The sequence below is a fragment of the Argiope bruennichi genome, chromosome 7, assembly GCF_947563725.1.
Source record: "Argiope bruennichi chromosome 7, qqArgBrue1.1, whole genome shotgun sequence".
Lineage (NCBI taxonomy): Eukaryota > Metazoa > Arthropoda > Arachnida > Araneae > Araneidae > Argiope > Argiope bruennichi.
Genome location: NC_079157.1, coordinates 46027617 through 46053969, shown reverse-complemented (window position 1 = coordinate 46053969; position 26353 = coordinate 46027617). Strand labels below are relative to the sequence as shown.

The following is a 26353-nucleotide window of genomic DNA, read 5'->3' as shown; positions in this document are numbered from 1 at the left end:
CCATTTATTCCGTAGTATACACTTTATAATATGCGCGCATTTTGATATAAAGATGGCCAAACAGTTGGAAACGAAATGCATAAATTGACAAGCAAAAAACCATTACACGATTGTCATGGTAAAACATTAAAAATTCTCAGTCGCGAAACGAAAATGACTTAAGTATTTATTATAGTTCTAGTTAACTTATGAGTGAAAATCCTTTTTCCACGATCTAATATTCTAAATTGGTATTAAATCGCAAGAAAGACGACAACGACCAACAAAATATGATTAGTTATGGACAAAAATAGGAAAACAACTTTATTTTCATTAAGTTAACAGTCCCGAATAAATGATGCGTCGGAAGACAGTTTCGAAAAACGTGCCGAGCGCAGAAACAGCTGGCGTCACGATTATGTTTAACGATCATGGTTAGGCGAAATAACTAAAAGTATATGTGATATTTTTCATGAAAACGAATGGTATTGCAAAAGTAAGTAAATATAATAATTAAAAATTTATATAATATTTTTATTGAATGTAGACGAGTGCATGTATCAAAAACTCTGTATATGAGCTCAGTAAAGTTTATTCTCATATTGGAGAATTGTATAAATTTTTTCAAAAAAATAAATAAATAAAGATTATTGCTTTGCTTTGATCAATTTGATCCAAAATTTGACATAGATCAACAATTTTCATAAAAAGCGCGCATGCAAATTTCAACAATCTAGCTCGTCATGTTTTAAAGTTATCGAACTCATATACCCATAGACAGTCAGTTATTACAAATATTTTTTTCGGGTTCAAGGGGATTTAAAACTTTGAAATTCAGAAAAAAAAAGCTATGAAGTAATATTGCAACAATTTCAATACACGTGCTTCCTATATAAGAAAGTAGAAGTAGATAATTTTTTTTAAATATTTATATAATTTTATTACAACTGGCTACTTTTGGACTCTAGTTAGTTCTACGGGAATATTGGTTATGACAAATTTCAGTTAAATTTTTAATATTTAACTTGATGCTCTTGATTTTTTCAATAAAATAATTTTGAATTTTATTCAATGAATGGATTAAAGTAATTCAGTAAAATAATTAAGCATCAAATTTTGATTAATATTAAAACAGCGTTATTTTAAGGGCCTTACACAAGTTCTGTTTATTATATACATGAATCTCTCTAATGAATAGGGCCATCATAGTGCCTTTAAAATCTATCTTAAATTGCACGACTTTTGAAATAATGTAAATCCCCTTTCTGATTCCTCTTGTAAATGGCCTAGATAATAAGCAGGCTGTTTCACAGCTTTTCGCAATGTTGGAAAATCAGGTGATTAAGTATTTGAAAAAAGAATAAAAACGGTTTTGATCTACATTTCATTATATTTTCTATTGTTCAAAAAAAGTTGTTTTTAAAAATTATCAAAATTCCAAAAAAATTACGCAATATATAAATCGATATTATTAAAATTATATATTTTTTTTAATTTTAAAATGGTGCAAAAATTAGATTTATGTAATAGGAGTTTCTGATATTGTGATAAAAAAAAACAGAAATGGCTGAATTTTTAATTAATAAAATTATAGTTAAAGTTTCAAAAAATAAAACATTGTTCAGAAGTCCACATTCCTGCTATCCAAAATATATATTCCAAATTTGATAATTTTAACTCAAATGATCTATTTTATAGAACAGAAAAACACATATTCACTTTTTTTTTATTAAGGCAGAGAATTAATTGTATTGCGTTTATGGAAAATTTATCGTCTGCCTGTTAGAAATACTTTTTTTTTTATTTCTCTTTCGAGTTATTTTGGTTTTATAATTTAATGAATATTTATAATTTGTATCGATCTGACGAGAAAACTGTAAATAAAAAAGAATTTATTTTGTTATTATATGGCTGTTTATTGAATAATAATTGATTCTAAAAAATTATTTCAGAATATTTCCTTATGTTAAGAAGCTTTCATTTTTGACATCTTCAAGTCTTTAAATAACTTTCTGAGAACAATATAACATATCAATAAATAAATTTTGATATAAATTAAAACTTTTATTACTATTAAATCCTTTTTTGTTCATCGTAGTTAATCTATTTAATAAACCGCATTTCTTCATTTTACGCATACATGATACTCGTAAAAATGATATACTTATTTAATTTTTAAAGTATTTTGCGTTTTATAAATAAAATGGCATTCTAAAGCAACAAAGTACAAGATAATAAATAAGCTAGATATGCCACGTGTTATCGCAATGAATTAACTGAATGTAGGAATTCAAATGATTTTCAAAATAAATGCAATCGGAAAATCATATTAATATTACTTATTTTGTAAATCTGAAAAATGGTATTAAAAAATTGTAACTCGCAAATTTAAAATAATTTTCAGCAAAAAAAAGGAAAAATCATATTTAAACTCGAATACGACCAGATCTAGGCTAAACCTGATACGAGTCATTATGTAACGTGGATGAAGATTAGAACAAACGGGAAATGTCACTTCGTCGCGATGACGCAAGACAATTCATTTTAAACGGACAAAATGAAAGTAAAAGCATTTGCTTCATTTTTCACGCTGGCAAGGATTTGTAGATTGATTCAGGATGGCATTGCGTTACATTTCAACAGGTTTCTATTTTATTGAGAAAACCAACGGGAGTGGCCTTCCGGAAACTTTCGCACATCCTTTTGAATAAATATGCTTATGTATTATATTATTAATAATATGACATTTGTGAAAATTAAGTATGGAAGATCCAAATAAAGTGGCGAACTCTGGCGATTTTTCGGGCGATTAATTGCTGGAATGCTGTTTGAAATCTGAATGAATATTTAGGATGCCTTTTTTTCTGACCGATTAAAATCAAAATTTCACATAGAACTATAATTATGAGTTTATAAAATCGGTGACCAAATTTGATATATTTAAATCACTGTATTTTTGAATTTCAGCATTTACATGCTTGTGAAAGCACAGACCAATAGGCGATCAATCCCTTGACGGATCTGGCACCAAATTTAATAGATATTTAAACTTTAGATGTTAAATATGCATACCAATTTTCATCTATATTCCTCTTTTCGTTTTGTTGTTATCATGTTAATTTATATTCGAAAAGCTGGACAATCAGACTTCCTCTGAAGGGATTTCGTTGAAAACTTGAAAGAAATTTACAAATTTAAAGTAGAAACCATATAAAATTTCATCAGCCTACACCAAAACGATTTTGAGTTATCGTGTGCACAGACAGATAAACAATCGGACGGACAGACAGTAAAAAAATTAATTAGAAAATTGCGTTTTTAGAACCGAGGGAGATCAGAAATGTGAAGATTCTTGATAATCTTAAATTCGAATTTTTTTATTTTTTGTGAATGCTTTTTTTTTTCATATATTACAAATACGAAAAAATAAACAAAAAATTTGGAATTTCAGGAATAATTTTATTACTATTATTACTATTTATTACTATTATCACTTTTATTACTATTTATTTACTATATTTCGTGAAAATAAGAATCTTGAAATAAAAATTGGGAAATTTACTCTTAAAAATTCCGCAGATGAAAATAAGAGCCAAAAATATGAGGTACAGATGGAAATAATTACAAATAGATTAAAATTTTAAAAGCATTTAATTTTTTGATAAAAGCTTTTGTGTTACTCTTGTTTATAATGCCTTTTTTTATAGTTTTGCTACTCTGTTTTATAAGAAAGGAACGAAATTATTACTGTAAACAAAGTTCTGAAACTATGATTCACAAAGTTAAAATGAAATATTGTTTTAATGTACATTTTATTGCTGCTCGAAATTTAGAACTTAATAATGTATATTTACTGAAAAATATTCTTACGAAGAGAAATTTGAGTTTGTTGCTCGAAAAGTATATATTAGAAAACTGCTTGAAAAGTATATTATATTAAATTTTCGTCCAGACTGAAAGCGAAGAACTTGGCACTCGTAATAAGACATGATCACATTTGAAACTTTGGTAGCCATTGGTTTTGTGGTATTAATCTTTGACAAACCGTCTGTTTCTATCGGAAATACTGGTCACGTGAAATTTCAGTTATATCTCTTTCCCATAATTTGATAATCATGACTCACCAACAAAGCATTTTTTCAATAATCTATTTTATAAAACATCAAATTGCTATAAGCTTTTAAGTCGCATTATTTCAACTACATCTATTCTAATTATTGTATGCATGAGCATGGTGTCGAATCCAGTGACATCACAGACCATAAAAAAGCCAACTATCCAAGTAATTGGAAGCTATCATTCGTGGTATTACTACTTCACTTTCTTTCATGAAATTTGCAGATAATATTATCTTTCTTTCTTAGTTTTCAACAATGGAAGAAAATTACGCGACTAAATATTTGGTGAACGATAAAAATGCTTTGCATTTCAATGCAACAATTAAAATATTTTTTTAAAAAAAAGTCTAAATTCATAAAAATGCGATAACTAAATTGGAGTCAGCGAACAATTGTCTCGAATTATAAAGTGTTTTGTAATATTTTTAAAATGGGTGTAGTATTGTTTTTACATATTATAACAGAAATAAAAAAATGCAAAGTTATCACAGAAAAACACCAAAATCTAACTTCCAGTAAAAATAGTTTTTTTAAAAATAAATTTGTAATTACACTTTCAGTAAAAATGCGCTGAGAGACGCATATTCTCATCCTCCAAAGTATATTTCTGCCAAAAGTAGTAGTTCCAGATTCAGCAGTCTGAACTGTAGAACACCAAAAGACGTACAAACGCACATATCCTCTGTTATTTATATAAATGAATAAAAATGAAACAATGAAAAAAATTCGCAGAAATAAACATGAAAACTTTTGTATTTAATCGAGATTTGTTCATAACAGATATAAAAAGATACAGTTTATGGTCAATGATATATTTAAATACATAGCATCAAATTAATTGTGGAATTTATTGCCCATTTTGCAGATGGAATAAACATATTATTCCACATAATAGTGCAATTAGATGTTATCCGGCTTGCACAGTCACGTTTGCAACTTTACGTGCCGGACTACTTAACCCGAAGCCGGATAGCCAGGGACGGATACCGGAACTGTGACGTCACGTGAGCTGAATTCATTCTATCTATGATTCTGCTTTTAATCCTATTGTTATAATAGTACCTATTTCTCAATGATTAAAATTGAAAATTAATATTTTAGTACTTTTATCTTTTTATCCAAAAATATAAAAAATATAAAACGTTAGCAAAACCTTGGAAACTGGAAGTAAAATAAAAGTCAAAATGTTTTTGCTTCAGAAATTTCGGAAGTGAAATGCTAAAAAATTTAAAATGACACCGTCTGAGAACTTTTTTTTAACGCAAAAGAGATGGCGTATTTAAATTATGTAAAAAGCAGTTGACTGAAAGTCATAAAAACCTAAGAAGTTGAGGAAAAGGGGGAAAATATTCAACGTAGAGTAAATATTAAAAAATAAATAAAGTGCGAAAGTTTTTTTACGGCATAAAATATCGAGAAGAAACATAAACAGTTTCATAGCGCTTTAAAAAATGCAGTGAAGTTTCTTCAACACAAGCTTTTTTTTTTTTTCCTCCTGTTTCAACACTTTTGCCTGAAACTAGTAATAAAAATATATGAATAAGGCTTAATGTTTTTAATAAAATTTAAATTAAAGGACGGAAAAAAAAGAAAAATAATGTAAAGAAAATAAGTTTATAAATTATATACTTTATTTCTGAAAATGAGTTGCAAGCTATATTTTTACAGATATTTTAAGAAAAAACGGTTGCCAATATATTAAAATTATTTTGTAGATTACTTATTTGAGAATATTTTTTTAATATAAAAGTTAATTAGATGAAACATTTGAAGCTTTATTAAAAATAACATTTTTGGTTTTGAAAAATAGCATTTTTAACAATAACTTTTTTTTGAATTTGAAATTAAGAATATTAAAATTGAAGAAAGATAAAGAAGATGAATTAAGATAAAATTAATGAAAAATTTCATAATATTTTAATTAATAAATAATACTAGTTGCAAAATTTTTTATTTACTATTATTAAAGAATTTTTATGTCAACTGCCTTTTTTTATTAAGTATATTCAATTCATTGCAGTAAATCCGTGTTTAAAATGAGATAAACTAATTGTACGGAATTGAAATTCGTATAACTTCAATAAAGGCAACTTTTTAAATTTTATTAGGAAGCACAATTATTTTTTTGGTATGTTTTCGGAAGATATCGCGGAAAAATAATAAAATCTTACTAATTTTTAATTAATAAAAATTTTAATTTTGTGTATCGAAAAGTTGACAATGATCTATCTTTTGTTTCTCAAACTATACGTGCGAAATTGAAAATGGGCAAAAACTGCATAATTTTTGCATAATTAATGCATAATTTTTCGCTACTCAATGTTCTTTATTTTTAACAAAGTTATACACTAATACTTCATAGAAAAATTAAGTAAAACGAGTGAAGATTTTAACGGTAATAATTCTTTAATCTTTTATAAACCCAGAATTCCTTAGAAACCAATAAAATATGTTGCTAAAGATATTTTTAGAAATAAAACAGAATTATTAAAAAAAATAAGTCTGAGTCGTCCAAAGTCTCATCGTTGTCTAGCAATGGAACATCAAATTTTTTTTTTTATTTCAAGATTGTTTGCATCTATTTAACTATTTATTAAATTTTCAAAACCTAACAAAAATTTAAGAAAAATTATATGGAAATAAAATAGATATTATTGAAAAAATAACTCTTTCAATCAGATATAAGATATTTCAGATCAGATATATTCAGATATGCAGATCACATAAGATATATCGGATTCAGATATAAAAATATTTCTAATGAGATTGCTAAAAGTTACTGCGAAAAATAGAAAAAAATTCGGTTAACTTCTAATTAATTAAATATTTAATTATTTTTTGCACTTGGAAAAGTTGCCAATATTTTTTCTCTTCTGTTAAACAATAAATGTTCAAAAGTCCGGTGAACTTGTGGTGAAAGCTTATAAGCCAATTAACACCTACGCTGCCCGAGCAATTGCTTTTGTATCGTGGTCATGTTACTGGACTGCGAACCACAAGATCCCACGTTCTATCGTCGCTCATACCAATCCGCTCATACCAAGTCGTCAGATTCACTTGACGCAGCAACACAAAGTCGTCAGACTCACTTGACGCAGCAACAGCAACCAATCACCCACACACGCTCGCCATAACACTTGGCGCTACTCAAATGGGTACAGGCGCGTTAGAATCAACAGCTAATACATCATCACTCAACAGCCATATCGTTCGTCTCACTGGAGGGAGAGTCTGTGGTGAAAGCTTATAAGCCAGTTAACAGCTACGCTACCCGAGCAATTGCTTTTGTATCGTGGTCATGTTACTGGGCTGCGAACCACAAAGTCCCAGGTTCTATCCTCGCTCATACCAATTCGCCACAAACTCGACATAGCTTTTAGGAAGAAACAAGCAACAATGACTTTAATGTATATTAAAGTAAGATTAAATTGATATTGGTTGGAATAATAATCGAAATGTTCATATGGTAACTCAAATTTTAAGGCATTCAAATTATTTCACTCTATGAAATGAATTATCTTGTTAAAATTATATAAATTAACTTATAATTGACTAGTGAACATCGCTTTTTAGAATTTTTTTCTGCTAATTATCATCTGACAATCAATATAAAAAACGATGAATAGTTAGTTCTACATGATTTTCTAATTGTTTTATGAGGTATATATGAATATAACCGAACTCATTTAATCGAAGCTGGTTTTCGAAAGTGACAATTGCAATGTTAGCATTTTTCTCTATTATTTTAGGCTAATACTTATTATTATTGTTATTTTTATTATAATGAAAATAAAATATAAAATTAAACCAATTTAAAATAAAAAAACTGTTATCACCTTGTTTCCAAGTATCCGCTTTACATATATTCGAACGCGCCGATTATTTGAAGATAATTAAGTTCAATATTTACTACCCACACATCTTTATAGACATGAAAATCCAACATTCTACTGAAATAATATCATGTTGGTGTATGATAAAAGTATTAGAAAAAAGTTCATTAACCTTAATTACTCAAAAGAAAACATTGTCCTTTTTATTGGAAATTACATTAATCAAGAAGATCCAAACAAAATATATAAAAACAATGCATGAATTGGGATGTAAAAACGGTTAAGTAATTGATTTTGTAACATATCTTGAATGCAAAAAAAATAATAATGGCAATACATGATAAAATTATAGCATTGATTAATTTTTATCAGAAAAGGAAAAAAAAAACTGTGAGAGCAATGATCGTGGGAAAGTTTAACGACTCGAATTTCAAGTTTTTTAAATAATTTATTCTGAAGTGTCATTTTTGTTTTTTCAGGATATACAGAAAAAAAATTAAAAAATTAGTCTGTTGAAAGCAGATTTTCAATATGAAAAGAAAGAAAATTGTTCATGTATCGTTTGGCAATTCCTGTCACGTTTTAAAGAGTTTAATCTTTCATAAAAGAAGCATAAGATGAAACAACTAAATAAAATTTTCGTAGAAATAAATTAAATATAAGTGTAAGAGTAAAGAAAATTCAAATACCATGATGCTTATCTTACAGTTAAAACATATTTTATTCAATCCATTTTTTTTTTTTTTTTTTTTTTTTGCGTGTTTTGTGTAGGACGCATGAATGCCGTTTTGTTCTTTGCTTGTTATGCTTGAATTGTTTTAGAATAAGTGAATCATGATCATTATGGAAAAGAACATAAAAAAATATAAAATGTCACTGGCTATTATTTATTTATTTGTTATTCCGATTTTAATCTTACTTTTTTTTGTAGTTTTCTCAAATGCTCAATGGGATTTATTAATCTCGTTTTTTCCTCGAATAAATCATTTCGGCAAAGAACATTCACAAAAAGTGGCATAAAGCAATTTAAATCACTTTTGTCTCGAGGATTTCAGTATTCTTTTTTATTTTCTCGTAATCGTTGCTTTAGAAAGAAAAAGTGTTGTCTAAATATTCGATCTCAAGATTCTGATAAATTTATCCATTAGCGAGCTCTTTGAATCTGAACGGCACTGTCTTTTTCTGTGTCGGGTTATCTGTCTTTGAACACGACGACAAAGATGCAGAAACAATTGTATGATTGCATTTAGTATGTAATCTATGCGCATAATTTTTACAAAATCCATCCGCGAATTGTAATTCTTATTTATGCAACAAGATTCTTGTTTATGTGAACAAGATTCAAGTGTGTGATATCCATTAAAAATGAATGGTTGAAACTCGGTATATCATTTTCTCAAAAGAAATAAAGACCCGTGTCTGATTTTGTATTGAATCCGTCAAAAGATTGAAAGGTATGTTGTCGGTATGTTTGTCTTTGCGTATAAGAAAGTGATAGCTAAAATACGAAATAAGTGAAAGGAAATATTTCCCAAGATATGATCTCTACAACAAAACTATAATTCCGTGTCTCATTTCGGGTCTGTCAATAGAAAGAAATCTAAATTATATATTTCATTCTTGACGACTATGCGATAAAACTTAACACAAATCCAACCTTCTTAAGGAATTACGCAAATAAGACATTTATTTGTTTGATTGATGGAATTCATTTTCAGTAGCATGTTCAAACTCTGTGTATCATTTAGTCTATACAGTAACTAATAAGATTTCTATTATAAAAATTTTCATAGTTTGAATATAATGATTTTTAATTAATATTATGATTATAATTTTTATCATAGCGAAATCTAAATAAATTGGAATATAATGAGAAACAGAATAAACTGATTTGAAATGCTAATTTATATATGTTATATCTTTTAAATGAATAATACAACAGAAACAATTACAAAGAAAAAAATTGTTAAAAAGCAAAACTGATCTAGAGTTCTAATTGACGGATTTAAAATAAGAAAACAAAAAAGAAAAAAATCGCAAATAAACAAAACAAAAAAAAAAATAATCTCCGTATTATTTATGTAAAAGAAATATTTGACAACAGGGAAAAAAATAAAATCGTCTGTTCCTTATATTAAACTTTCTTTTTAATGAGTCAATCCAATATTTGCAGAAATCGAAAATTGAATTTTTTGTTACATCATCTATGACATTTAAATCGTTTTTATTTTTCATTAGTCTCTTGTGGCAACCAGCTGGTTTATGGCTCCAGTTCGATTTAAATTATGCATGCTTTTTTTTTCTTCCCAAAAATCTTTCGGTTTTCAGAATTCTTTCAGCAAAGATGGCATTTACCTAATTGAGTTGATTCCTGTGGCATTATGCGCTGTTAAAAACTTAATTGCCTGGAGGAATCCATTTCAAATTGCATATTGTATTTTGCGGAAATGCTATTTCACTTTCTGATCCCTCATTTAAATTGCGCAGATAGTCAACAGGATCTGTCTTTCGTATGAAGCAAAGGAAAACGATTTGAATTTCATAGTGATAATAAAATCTGTTGTTGAAAATTATGTTAAAAATATTTTAAGAATATTATTTTTTTTAAATCGAAACAATGTACCTGATAATTAAATAAACATTTTCTAAGTTTTAAAATATTACAAAAGTAGATTATGTGCAATAACAGTTTGAGAGTTGCCTCGGAAAAAATCAAAATCTCCTAAAGTTTTTCATTAATAATAGTTTTAAAAACTCACACCTAGATACCTATTCCCTATGTATTTGATAATTCTGACGAAATTTGAAATTCAAACGATCTATTTTTTTAAAGAATCATACATACATTTGTTACAAGGTATATATATTTATTACAAGTTTTGAATTCCAAGTTAATAACACGGAAGAAATTAAGTAACGCAGCATTATGAGCGGTTAAAAGATCCTCATATGATCCTTATGTATTTATAAATATGTAATTATTTACATAGTTGAGACATAACTGAGAAACATGAATCCTAGGAAGAAAGTTATTGGTCTACTAATACTTCTCTTAACTAATATTATTCCAGTAGTGGGAAACAGATGCATTTTTTAACCAATTATTATCTGTATCCATTCTGACTGTTTAGAACAAAACACAAATATGGATCACTTCCCGTTTAAAGCAGTCGAAAAGAGCAATTAATAGTATATGTAAGAACTAAAGAACTGTTCCGACGGCCCGTGCTCGCCTTGAGACAGGCACATTTTGCTCTCTTTCCTCTCTCATTTCATTTTCCGGTTTTTTTTCTTTTTATGTCTGTTTATTTTACCGACAATTTGCGGGAAGCTCCCGATCGACATCTACATGCGGGGGTGGTGCTACAATGGGTCAAATAGCAGATTTACGACCATATCTGTAAAGGCAACAGGCCGTCGGAACAGGGCTTCGACCTTGAGTGTTATCAGTGTTCCCCCTTCATGGAGATATCAAAACAAAATGCCGCACTTTCTCTTGACTAAAGGACAACTAAATCCTCTGAACCATGTGGGATTAGAGGCACTCATTATAGAGAAGAATTTAATATGTTTAAGTAGAATTAAGTTTATATTACTATAATTGATGTTCTATATGAGCAAAGACTTTTGAATATAGAACAAAATCTGTTAAAATTTCCTTTATATTCCTGAGATCGATAGAAACTAATATTTACTCTCTAGATGATAAATTAGTCTAGATAGGCTGTCATCCTATCAATAACGATTTGTTGCCACAGATTAGCTAACGGAAATTGTTGTAGAAAATCTCATGCACATTGGCAATAGAAACAAACAAACAAAAACCATAAATTATAGAACACTTTTAATGTAAAGATATTATAACATTATCTGGATCTAGAATTATATGAATTAAAACGTTTCACGAACATTCAATTCAAAATTAAATATATAAAGCGAATTGGACCAAATAGTGACCCACTAATAAAAAAAATTGCAATGCCCAATTTTATTCATATATCGATAAATCGGCCATTTTTAACATAAAAAAAACACTCTTGGTTGTTTCGGACAAAAGAGAAACTGAGATTTATGCATCCAATAATGATATAAATAAAAAGGTCCAGGATATTTTTAACTCAACCCAACATTACATGACCCTGACTTATTCTATTATAGATTCAAGAGCGAACCTGTCTCTCATTATTTTCAAGCACTATTAACCAAACTTTGTCACTAATCTGAGTAGTCAAGATTTCCTGTGAAGATAAAATTAATGTTAAAATCTGTGTAAGCATCTCAGTTCTCAAATACAAAAATCGTTCTCTCAAATTTAGCGTTAATCAGGAACACGTAGATTTTCTACAGTTCGGGCAAAACCTATATTAGAACAAACGTTCGCAAAACTGAGGCGTTTTACTATCAGATTACTACGACTATTAGCAGAAACCGGAGAAAATTAAAACAAAATATATAGATAATTATTATTTTTTTTTTGAAAAAGCATGTTTTCGTATAATACCATATTTAAATTATAATTTTAATCATGTATAACGTAGAATATCTAATCAAATTCATAAATAGAAATATGAAGCCTTCTGTCGATCAAAACGATCTGGGTAAATCCTAAACTAAAAGAATATTTTAGCTCTGTCATACGGATGAAGGTTGGCTATATTTCCTGAAAAAGTTTTAGAAGAAACTGGTATGCATTTGTGTTTCATTTCCTATGGAGAAAAACACAAGCAGCCGGTTTAGTTAATTATTCTTTGTTAAAGCTCATATTTTTTCTTGAGTTTTTCAAATAATGTTGATTAAAAACGGAGAAAGGCTTTGCCTGTGAGAGGTTAAAATCCATAATTGTCTTTTTCCGATATATGTTTCTCAGCCTTTGGTATACTTTATCATTAGGCTAAAGATTATGCATGAATTGTTATCAGTGTACCTTACTATTAAGTTATCATACAATTCGAAATATCATACAAGAAGCAGAATAATGATTTAAGTATTAATCTACCAACAGATAGCTTTTATGCAAATTAAACATCTAGATGTGCAATTAATTGTATATTATATGCTGAAGTTTAATTCAATATTTTAATCTAGTTTTGTATTAGCATTTGCTTTTATATAGTTAAAATGTTGTAATAAACTAATCAATTTATTTTCAAGAAAATACATTTAGAGGATGCTATGTGAATACGAATTCATTACTTCAAAGAGGCAAGAATAAACACCATTAATGAACGAGTTTAAACAGAAATGATTAATTTAGATTCGTAATTAATTTAAGCATTATGAATTATGAAGCAGGTCTTCAATTAATTTATGACTTATCAAATCGGAAGTTAAATAAAACTAGTATTTAACAATCAGTTTTGAAATAAAGCTGTTTAACATAGCTCTCGAATAACCATATTTATTAACCAATTAGAGCAAGATGACATCTTAAACTATACATTTTTGTAACTTGATTTAATAGAGTTAAATAAAAATTAAGGAGATTTCTAGTATTAAATCAAAAGAACAAACACCGTATTTAAAAAAAAGAATTTGATATCGATGCAAATTATTTGCTTTTTGCTATAGAAGTTTGTTTTATTTATTTACTAGCCGCCTTTGGCGACCAGCTAGTACTCCGGGAATATTGATTTTGCGTATTCTCATGTAATATTAAAGCTCTCTATCTATTAAATACCTAAACATAGTTTGATATTCATGATTCTCCTCGCGAAGTTGTGACAAAAATTTAAATGATAATGTTTCAGTAGCCTTACACATGTTCTGTTCATTGTATACATTAATATTCTTAGCATAATCAATAATTACATTTAAAATGTTAACTGATATAAAAAAAACACAATAAATCTTCGAATTGTACATTGTATTCTGTGATAACGTAACTTCACTTTCTTATTCTTCATATAATTAGAACAGGAAACAAATAGAATCTTTCTTATTTAGCTACCAACAATTGAAGAAAGCCAAGCGATTAAATATTTGATGAAACAATTACGATTGTTTGAATTTCATTCTAACAGTGATAACTGTTAGTAAAAATTATTCCCAAATTTAAAAAAAAAATTGTCGAAATTTAAGAAATAAATCAGTTATCAGTTTTTTAACTGATAATATTAAAAAGTAATGCTTTAATTTTAAAATGATATAAAAATTATTTTCTTCTATAATATTCTTGAAAATTACAGAGAAAAGAAACAGCAAATCTTAATTTTTAATCAAATAAAATTGTAATTTTTCGTTGTAAAAAGGTTTTGCATCGTTGTTATTATTATAAAATACACTATATGAAATTAAGCATTTATACATCTGAGTTATTATGTATTCATTTACTTCAAGATTTAATATGTGTCAAGTCCACATACTGTGTGGGATTTTGAGTGAAATCCAGATTTAAAGTAATAATCTGTCCTTTATAATGCAGCGACATTTTGCTATGAGACCGCCACAACCATCAGAACAAACTGAAGAAAAAAAAAATCAAAACATCGTATACAGGTGATCATTACTTTAAATAAACATATTATAGATTAATACTATATATAAATGTTGATTCTGATTCCACTTGATCTTCTATAAAACCGGAAAAACTTTTCTTAAGAAACCATCGCGCACGAAGTATATATATAACGAGGAAGTATTACAACCATTAAAAAAATTCAAAATCGAGATTTTCCCGCAGACTGAGAAACACATTTTTGGATTTATTTCTGTGTGTGAACACGAAAATTGAAAAATGTCTTGAGTTAGAAAAGTGAAATTTAGCACGTAAGTGGTCTTTAGACCAAATTTGTAGATTTCTAACAAATGAAATCCGTTTAGAGGAAGTACGTCTTATCAAGGTATTCGAATATAAGTTTACACGAAAACTAAAAATGAAGAGATCCAGATGTATAAGATTTTGTATATAGATTTAACATCTAGAATGTAGATATGTATCAACATTGCAACCAAAATCCTTAAGGAATTGTCTGTCTGTCGGTTTGAATGCTCACAAACATAAAAACGTAGTAACTCAAAAAATGCAATGACTTAAAATATATGCAATTTGATATGTAATTTTGTGGCTACATTTACAGTTCTGTGTCAAAGTTTACCTTCAATTTGTCGAAAAAATGCATTCAAAATGCCCATTCGTTTTTCTGGTACTCGTGTATTAAGCATGTCTCATCAATTAATCACAAAAAGAAACCCTCCGAAGATCACACTCTAGTAAACTCTTTCGCAATTATTGCTCACATAATAGCATGTTGTTAATACAAAAGCACAATTGCTAGAGAGTGTGCTAGAAAATATTGGAGAATACATTGGTTTTAAATTATATTTGCTTAAATAATACTTAGTTAACTGAAAAATAGTAACAAGCTTTATTATATATATACTAATAATACTTATGATATTAAAAACTTTAGCTGTATATTTCTTGTTACAATGAGTATTTGGTTTGTTGAAAATCTGTAATAAAATATCTCGCAAATATATTTTATAGAATTTAAGAAAGAAATTCCTTTTACAGAATTTATATCCTCAAGCTGTTAGCTAGTTACATCTGTGGCCAAGCGAATAGTCTGTCTGGTAATCATATACGGGCAATTGAATATCTTTATTTTAGCAATTATTTCCTTTTTATTTAAAAGCCGCGAAAAAACTTTTTAGACATTTTAATATAGCAATCATTTACAAAATCGCCATCCGTAAATTGCTTTTTCCATTTTATTATTCTTGAGAAGCAACGGAGCTTGCAGTAATTACGTAACTGATTGATTTTATGTATTTTGAAAAAAGTAGAGTTTTACTCAAGTTCATTTCAGGTTGAAACTTTTTTTTTCTCCTTTTTCTTTTTTCTCCTTCTTCTAGATATTAGTTTGCTAATGCTTCATACTTTTTTTAAAAATGTCTTCCAACATTCGATTTTTTTTTTTTTTTTTTTTTTTTTTTTTTTTTTTACTTTTTCAATTACGATCAACAAAATTTCAAACAAGAAATTTCTTCAAATTTCCAGTTTTTAGATCTTTCTGAGAGTAGAAACATGTTTTTGGAATAATGTCTTTTTGTCAGTGAGCTCGAAAACTCCACAACATTTTGGGTAGAAAGATAAAATTTAGTATAAAGATTTTAAACTAAATTTATTGAATTGGTACACAATTTTAGTGTACTAATTTTACAAAATGGTGCACTAAAGTTAGAATTTTCTCACACGGTTTAATAAGAATTCAGCTATCGAATTTTAAAAGAAATCCATTCATGGAAAGTTCATCTCACTGTACGGACAAAGTGAACATGCTATGGACAAAATTTAGAAGGTTAGAAAGATAAAATTTTGAACAATATCGTTTCAAAAATTGACAAATTTTTATGCATTCGCTTGCTTCTTAATGTGATAATTTAAAATGCAACAACTTCGATTAATGCTTTTGATATGTAATTTGGCACTAAAATTGTGGTTCCGGGTCAAATTTTGTTTTCATTCGGTTTATAAAAATAAAAGCATGCTCGGTTTTCTTCAGTATATTATAAAGCATAAAGCGCTCATTTGCGAAACTCTGAAAATAAAAACTTGAGCACTTTTCATGACCACTCCCAAGGTCACAAATTTTAGGTGATGATGGAGATATCACTCCTTGTTATAATAAGAACAATTTCTTTAAGTATAAAAAAACAAAGCGATTCCATTGAATCTACGACAATTTCAGAGAATTCAATAAACCACCCTATTTAATTTTATAATATTTTATAAACTAAATACGAGGAAAAGCGCAGTCCAATAAATAAAATCATTCTTCCGTCTCAAAATTGCTCATGATACTATATCTCATCGGCAACATAGTTGAAAATATTATAAAACAGCCCATCCTAAAATGGGCTTCCACGCATTTACTGTTTCGACATAGGACTGACTGCTCAATATTTAACGCTTTCATTTTGGTTCTCGGATCATTGATAGACTTGAGACAGAGACTTGACGTTATGGCGTGGGACATTTTTAAAACGGTTACAGAAGGAAATTTTTGGTATCCAAATTCATAAACTAACTGCTTATTTATCAAAATTTATGTTGGAATATGGTGGTATGAAATTTGCTCCCCTTAATTTCGATTTTTTTAAAAAACTACCCATTTCCGCTTTCTCATAAAAATATTTTCTTTGTAAATGTATTAAAGTTTGTATTTTTTTCTATTGTTGTACTCAATTTTAAATTGTATCGCATTCAAGTTCCCTTTTTTTTTTAGCATGATTATCTCAATAAAATCACCAAGCATAGGTAGTATCCATTTTTAAAACTTTGAATTAGCAAATTTTTTTTCATTAAATTAGGTATTATCTCATTTCTTTTCGATACATACTGGGTTTTCATGAGTTTCCACTTCTTTTACACATACATATATGGTGTTAACGAAATTATCGTACACTTCGCGCATATTCTGGAGATCAAACAAAAATCGTAAAATATGAAGTGCAGATACAAAATCTTTAAATAAATTGGAATCGTAATCCCATTCGTAATATATTTTAATTATTACGATTTTTGTTTCGATCCCCACGAATTTAATTAAAAAATATATGTCCCTTTCAAAGAATTGTTAATAGTGGTTTTTTTAATTATTATATTCGTCGATAACTTTCACCATTTTAGTTTTTATTCCTTGTGATATTATGCATTATGGTTTTTTAAAAAATGGCGTACACATCTAAGTATGTTCCGAGAATCTCTGGCGCTAATAGAATGCAAAGCATTATAACAAATTGGCATATTTTCTTTTACATTCTTTTTTTTTTTGTACAATTTTATTCTATAAAATTTGACTGTGAAGAAAATTGAGTTCTATTAATATTCTAGTTTTCTAAAAAGAAAGAATCTAATTTGTACATAATGTATGTATTTAATATTCTGCTAAAGTAATAAATTTTCGAATTTCCATTAATAATTATTAATTATACTATTCGCATTCTGGGAATATTCTTTTAATATTTATTTTTTATAATATTTTAATTACTTATTTCAAATAATTTTCTTTATCAAAAATATGGACATCAAAAAAAATCTGATATTTTTTTTATAAATATTCAAAGGAAATTGAAATTTTTATCATATTAATAATATATTTTAAGTATTTTTTCTTATGATTTCAGTGGGTCTTATTTTTTATATATTATTCCAACATTTTGATTTATGATCGAAAGTATCATTTTTTACTTTTGACTACAATAATACAAGAATATTTAAAATTGTGATTCCATTTTATTATATTTCACTCTTTAATCATTATAATCTTTTATAATTCACAGTCACAAATATTATAGAATCTGAAATTTAATATTTTTCAAATTAATTTTAGATTACACAATCTTCATAAAGCCCTTTTTTTAGAAAAATTAATACAATATTTGATAATTAAAAACTCTTTAATTATTAAAGTATATTAGTTTCATCAGAAACCAGTAACTTTACAAACTTTTAAGACTCTAGTATATTAGAAAATGAATGGAAAAAAATGATTTTAAAAAATATAATCCTTACGAAAATGAAACATGCGAAGTAACAACGTTTACTAAGAAAAAGAAAATCTTCAAGATGTCAGTCTAAAAGGAAATTTATAAAAGCTTACCTTATGTTCATCAGTTATTTTTTAAACTCTATAATCATGACAAGCTGTTAGTATGTAATCGGCCATCTGGTGAATGACGTAATTTATGGCTCTGAGATAAAGAAAGAAACCGATGAAGTAATGCAAGTTCCATGATTTTTCTTTCAACGTAGATTCCTTTTAAATCTTTATTTCTACTAATAGTAAAAATAAAAGCATACAAGCGTGCACACACGCGCGTGCCGCTCTACAGACCAGATTGTTTGGCCTACAACTATCAAATTTGATAACTTTGTATATATATTTATATTTTTGATAACTTTGTGTATATATATATATATATATATATATATATATATATATATATCATCCAAGTATATATTGCTACTATATATATCTTAGAAAGTGGAAATGTGCACTTCGGTGCGATTTCATTTTTAATTAATTAAAAAATTAAGCAAAATTTTATCGCTTTTTCGTGATTCAAAAATATTACAGTAGAAAAATAATTTTAACAGCATTTTAAAATTTAAAAAACAATTTCATTTTTGTGTTTTTTTTATTTTTTTAATAAAATCTTTAATTTAAATTTAATACACAACCTTAAAAATGCTTTTGATGTTATACTGAAATTCAAACTCAATCATTAAAACATTCAAATGTGGGCCGTTGTTAAAATTAAGATTTTTAAAAAATTGCTCAGTTAATACATTAACTCTGAAATTGGAATTTTATATCGACTTTTATTTTGTTGTAAGTATTCTTTTTAATTTACACTCATTATAATTTAAAAATATATTACTTCAAATAAATTCACATTTTTGAGTTGAATCAAAATAGAAGGTGAAATTTTTCTAAAGAATAACTCGTTCCACATGCTGTGTTTAACAACCTAAAATGTCAATCTGAGAGAGCAAACGAGTTCCACACATGCTAGGTTTTTGACGTGGTGTTTAAAATCAAGATTTAAGACTAGAATCTAGGAATGGTAAAAAAATTTTTAAAGTGCTTCCATTTTAAATTACTGTTGCTTTTTCCTGCTATATATTTAGGTGTCAAAAGATGTGGACAGAAAGTCGAAGAAATGCAACGCGCAATAATGATGATGTCGTATACGCGTTACCACGGAAAGGGGGTGCAGTAGCTTCTGAGGGCAAAGACCCCTGAGCACCCGAGGGCAGAAGTCTGACTTCTAGCTCATATGAAGACGAAACTTACACATTTTACACAACCCCTTTTTACATAGAGGGGGGGGGGACATTCACACACATCACTGATAAAACACAGATGAAGAACAACCATGCCCGAACCGGGATTCGAACCCGGGACGCCCAGAGCACGGGAAAGATACGCTACCCCTATGCAAGGACGCCAGCATGCCAAGCGCAATAAACAGAGCGATATAAGGCTTTTGAAAAAAATGTAAGTTTCATATCTATTACAACTTAAAATTTAAAATTACTTTGTTGAAGAAACAATTGAAATTTACAGCACCAATTATTCCAGATAAAGCAACTGGTCCCCAAAGGCGGCTAGTAACATATAAAATTACTATAATTTAAGAATCAATCAAATAAATGAATTTCTTAAGATGCATTAGTATTATGCACTATTAAATTGTACCTTATGATTCGATGAATAACTATTCTCGCAGTCTCAATTAGTCAAGCTGCTATTGACTTAAGTTAAAACTTAAGTTATATTTCCATCCCATTTACTTCGAAAAATCTATATTTTCAAAAACTTTCAGGATTGTTATTTATTAGCACGAACTAAAAATTTATTTGTGCAGCTTTTTAAAATTTATTATGATACTAAAAAAATCAATTTTATAAAACTCATGATACTGTTTTTCATACATGCTTACATTTCATACATGAAATTTTTAAAAACATACGCGATGCACATCGCAGTACTAAATTAATAATTAATATTTGATAGGGAAGGGGCTTCCAAACAATTTTACATTTATGACTCTACACTGTCGAAATCAGCCAGTACATAGAATTAGTTTTACATTCGAAATATATACAATTTTTTCCTCTTAACACTCAAGTCTCTTAGTTTATTGATCCATATTTCTACAAATTGAACCCTCTACTAAAGTTCCTATTTTTACACACATATTTATTCACCATAAATTTGGCCGATAACGATTCAAGAATAAAAGATTTTATTTTCTTTGTCTAAAAAAAGTGTTAAAAAATTGTATTCGGTGTCACTAAATTTATCATGTCTGTTTAACACGATTCGAACAATGTGACACAACGTTAAATGTGAGATGATTTATTTGTTCCGTGTTAGCTTGCATTCATTTCAGCTTTAGAACTCGTTTCATTATGAAGATAATAACACCATGCCATTCCCGCCAGTAACATATGAAAATAAAAAAAGAAATAATATCCCTTTAATAACTACCTATTTCCACCAGATCAGAAATGCATTGCAGTAGCAATCGATCTGTTTCATAGGACAGATTTAAATGGAAACTAATCATTTTCCGCCTTATTTGAAAGTTAAATCAAGCACTCGAGTATTATTTATTATAAAATGAGTTATTTGCATTTAATAAGACGTGTTAGAGATATCAAATCAGCATTACTGATATAAAGATGACAATCTTACATAAATCAGGCATAAAATCATACATTATATCTTATATAAAATAAATGAATGCGGTCCCATAAAAATAGTTACGTGAAATCAAAATAACCGTTGACATTGAAATAGTTAAATTTTGTTAAATCATTACTAAATAAAATAGAATTATATTGCATATTAAGTAACTTCTTAATGTTACATAATTATATTCTTAGAATAAATTATTTAATTTAGGCTCTGAAAACCAATGATTTTTTTTCTTCAAAATAATCTGATATTACTAATAAAATATTTATTTTAAAGAAATTTTGGATTCTAATTTGCTGAATTTGTGGCTCCCCAATAAAACTTTCTGAATATTTTTGAATGCTAATTCAGTGGCTAAAAATATAATTAAAATGAATTAATTCCCTTTTTTTCAATTTCTTAAGAATTTATATTATTTGTGTAGATTTTTATTTTATTAATTATTATTATTTATTCTTATTTTAATAACTTTTTTATTTTATTACTGTATTAATAATATTTTTTATAAAAATGTTTTTAATAAAATAAAAAGTAATTATTATTTTATTACTAATATATTTTCAAAAAATATTTTTTTATATAAAATTATACATTTTTTTATTTGACAAAAAAAATATTATTTTATTAATATTATTTTTCTTGTTTTTGAAATACGATGTTAAATTTTTTTAAATTTATCCTTGCAAAAATGATATTATTATTATATATATATTGCAAAAATAATATTATTAAGTTTTTTTAAACTAGTCGCAATCCAAATTTTATCTAAAATATCAATGGAAAAACATTTTCATGAAAACGGAAATGAAAAATTGTGGAAAAATGTTTTTATGTTCAAATATGATGAAAAATTTGTGATTTATTAAATGGTATAATCCATTTTACAGACAAAAAAAATGATTCCATACTAAGGTATGCGGAAAAAATTTAATTCCGATTTCTTAAATGAATATCATATCTTAAATAAATCAAAAGAAAATTATACTCGGGAGAATGTAAAAAATATTATTAACATCTTTTGCAAAAATGCGTTTGGTTGATTTTTTAAAAAATTGATTGATAGGTGTATTTAAAGATATACAATATTTTTGGTAGAATTTGATTAAATTTAATTATAAATAATTTGAAAATACTTTCAGTAAATGAATGAAATCGGCATGTGGGAAAGGCAAATAATAATAATAATAATTTTTCAATTTTTTTTTTTCAAAAAAACAACAACATACGATTTATATATTCTTCGTTCAATAAAAACTAATTAATTAAAATTATTTCAAACTAAGTGAAATGAAATGATAATAAGAAATAAACTTCAAACTTAAAGAGTTAATTAAGCTGATATTATCAATTTATTTAGAAATAACAGAAACTATATTTTATCATCCCCTAAAAAAATTATTTGCATTATTAATGATGGGTAAATTATATAAAATTAAGGTAAATATTTTACAAATTTTTATCAATCCAATTATGTTTTTTGTATAAAAAATATAATATATAGCATATTACTTATTAATATATCGTTTGAAGTCTTATCGTATCTAAGTCTTTGAGCCTTTTGGAGAAACCCAAAAACCATTTTAAAAAATATATATTTTCAAATTACTACTTCCACAACAAAGCATGCATACAATAGCTTAATTGAATAACTGAAAAATAATATCAAAATAATAATTCCAATTTTTAAAAAAATGCACATTTTATATAATTTTTTTTATACAAAACAGTTTCAGTCATAACAATGCATGCGTTAATTACTTATCTGATATGATTTGACACATGGTTGTTAATTTTCACTGATAATAATTATAAGTTAACATTTCATATTATTTTTTAAATATTTTTATATGTATTTAAAATGATGTAAATAAAAAAATGATGGAACAATGAGTATTTACCTCGCAAGCACTAGCTGTCAATCTGGGAATGAGGGCGTCCTCGTAGACTTGCTGTCGGGTGAAGGTACACTGCTGGACGTTAGCTGTTTTCCGTATCTCCTCCCACTTGTCCTCCCCCCACATTTTAATCACGTATTGACTCAGGTTCTCTAAGATCAGACCGTACATCGTTCCACAAACAGGTGACCGCTCCCTTTGCGTCAACACACCGCGCTGTTGTCTCTTCTCCCCTTTTATTGTTGTGGTCCGGCGCAAATATTGAATTCTTCAGAGACCCATCGTCCTTAATGGGTTAATGAGTTTCTTGACTTGCACTCCAAGGATAGCCCTGCAGGGAATGTCGTTTGGAGGAGAGAAATAATCGTTTGCTGATGATTCGAGAACCCTTTGCTTGATGCGTAGAATCTCTGATGATGTAACTAAATCGATCCTGGTAAAATTTAAAACTTAGTTGATTTCAGGAGAACATGAAAAACGATTACCTTCAAATCATATGCTTCTATTATAAATATTTTTAGTTTTAAAGCCAGTTTTCATCTATATGGCTCTAATTAATATTGCATCAATGCCGTTTTGGAGAAATACTGTTAAAATACTATGATATTTTTCTAAAACGCACAGCATATAAAATAAATAATATTCCTTATAAGAATTCGAGTTGATAAAAATCTTATCCAAAATAAGGGTTAGTCTCAGAAATCGTTTTTGACTTTCGTTTTCCAATTCTAAAAGTAAATAAATGATCAATGGTGAAACACAATTTCAATTTCAAGATTCTTTTGCAGTATAAATTAATATTTTGTCTTTCGAAACGAAGGCAATAAAATTTATAAATTAAATTTCAAAACAAATTTCACATCGCCGAATTTCTTGCAAAAGCCGAATCACTCTTTCCAGTTCACTTCACCAAAGAAAGAGAAACCAATTCTTCTAATTCCCGCCACCGCAAGAAATCGTCTGCTATCGAGCGGAGTGCAACAGGAGAGGATGAGCCGAGACGCAGAAGTGTCTTCGTCCGATTGGGTAGCATCCTTCACCATGACGTCATCGACCCGCTGGCCAATGACAGGAGCGAGCACTCTGTGACGTCGTCTGCCTACAACACAAGTATGAAAATATTAACAGTAGCAGCAGAAGATGATCCATTGAGTTCGAAAATAAAAATACAGGGAGAAAAAAAATACAAAATAAAGAACATCAAGAGAGAAGCGGGGAGAAAATAAAAACATTTGAGAGAAAGGGATATTTTTTTATTTCTTATTTTTCAATTATGATTTTTTTTTTCTTCGCGAAGTCGTAACAGGAAATTCCGCCGTGTGTTTCCGCTGTCGCCTTATCACTACAGTGGTCTGAACAAATGCCTGGGCTGTAGTAAAAGAAGCCTGTTGATCAAAAAAAGTTTTGAAAAATATATCGGAAATAAACCTACGATTTCTGCTAGACGGAGACAATTTTCTCTGTGGTTCTGTTTCCTAGAAACTCACGGCGGTGGGTTGATATACCGTGGGAACACTCGAACGTCTTCCACAAGTCCGCACGATTTCATTCTCCGCAAGCAAAAATTTCACTCGAAGAATTATAGATTTCTTATTCCTGACGTAATTTGTGATTTTATCACTATGCATGATTGCACTGCTGGTATCTAACTAGATAATTAATTACATTTTTAAATTTTTGTTTTATCAGTTTATATCGCATTACTTAATTTTCTTATTTAAATAGTGGCTGATTTAGACATTTTGTTGCCCTACTTTATCCACGTTATTAAGGCCCCTATACACATTTTTAATTTAATTAACATGTTATGAGCTACTATTTTAGACTATTTTTTATTTTCATTAACTATTTTTATTAATTAGTTTTAATTTACTACTAAATCATTAATAAATTAAAAATTAATAATTTAATAATATTAATTATTAATAAATTAAATATAAACAATATTCAAATGGCGGGAAACAGATACGCCAGAAATATTGGTTGCATTTAATTTCAGATAAATCATTAAGATATAACTTCCTATCCTTGATTTGCCAAATATTAACAAAATGCCACCAAATTGTCAAATATTAAAGTCAGTCCTGTTATTTTAATTGTCTTACATAAGTTTATAGTATTCATGAATTTATAGATTTATATATTCCCATAATATCATAGCGCTGTTAAAAATGTAAATTTCCGGGTTCATATATCATCTTTCTCAATATTGCAGCTTCACTTTTTTGTTCGTCTTGTAAATTATGCAGATAGTAAACGGAGTCTTTCTTCCTTAACTTGAAACGTTTAAATGATTGTATATTTGATGGAAAAGGAAAATGGTTTGGATTTCAGGGTCAAAATATCATCTATTATTGAAAATCGGGGAAAATAATTTTAAGAAAAGTTTTCAAGACTATTAATTTGATATTAAAAAAAGAAACATTTTGCAAGAAAAAAAATTGGAACTTTAATTTGCGCAATATTTATTTATATGCAAAAATGTTTTTGAAAGTTATCGCGTACAGATGCCAAAATTCAGCTTAATATTTAAATTTTTAAAAAATATCTCTGTTGTGCACATTCTCACTCCCAAAGATCTCACTTTTGCCAAATTTGGTAACTCAGATCAAACGGTCCGACCTTTGAGCACAAATACACGGGGACATACACACACATTCATCTTTGTTATTAGTAGAGATTATAATTCAGGATTGCGCTGCATCCGAATTTGCATGTTATTTCATGTAAACAAATATTTGGTGTTTATAAATATGGTAACAGAGTATACAAAATAAAGCAAATAGGGGTATGACTACTTGATAAAGTGTAAATATCATCCTAATATTTTATAATTCATAGAAATTCAAATTTATTTACTTGGAAATTAGGCTGATAGAAATTTTTGCGACCAGGATAGCCTGGTTGGTAGGGCTTTGGATTCGCGTCCCTTGGGTTGCGAATTAGAACCCTGCCAGCCGAAGACTCTCCGTGTGTGTGGTGGCTGGCGCACGTATCACAAAATCCTTCATGTCGAGAGTAGTACCACTGGGGTCCTGTATCAGGGATGATCGTTCTCTGCTTCATGTCTAAATTACGATCTCTGGATGAGTCAATGAAATGCATGAATGAAGTCGCTTCGTAAAAAGGTGACGTGTGTGTAGCTAAGTCGCACTCTTGGCCCTACATGGCGCTACTGAAAAAACAAGAGACGGACTCTTGGCTTAAAATCACTGATGGGGTTGTCTATGACAAGTGCCATTAGAAACAACAACAGAATTTTTTTTAATCTCTCTACTCCTACTATTGTTATATTTTAATCTACTTCTTAGCTCATC

At 28.0% G+C, this 26353-nt stretch overlaps 1 protein-coding gene across 1 annotated transcript in view; it reads right to left on the bottom strand.

Annotated features, from left to right (window-relative positions):
- LOC129975925 (soluble guanylate cyclase 88E-like) overlaps positions 1-26353 on the bottom strand; it is a 159833-nt gene that overhangs the window by 122018 nt on the left and 11462 nt on the right. Inside the window, exon 2 of the mRNA XM_056089215.1 lies at positions 23040-24135. Within this exon, the coding sequence (XP_055945190.1) occupies positions 23040-23207 (168 nt within the window). The 5' untranslated portion in view covers positions 23208-24135. The remainder of the gene's footprint in view (positions 1-23039; positions 24136-26353) is intronic.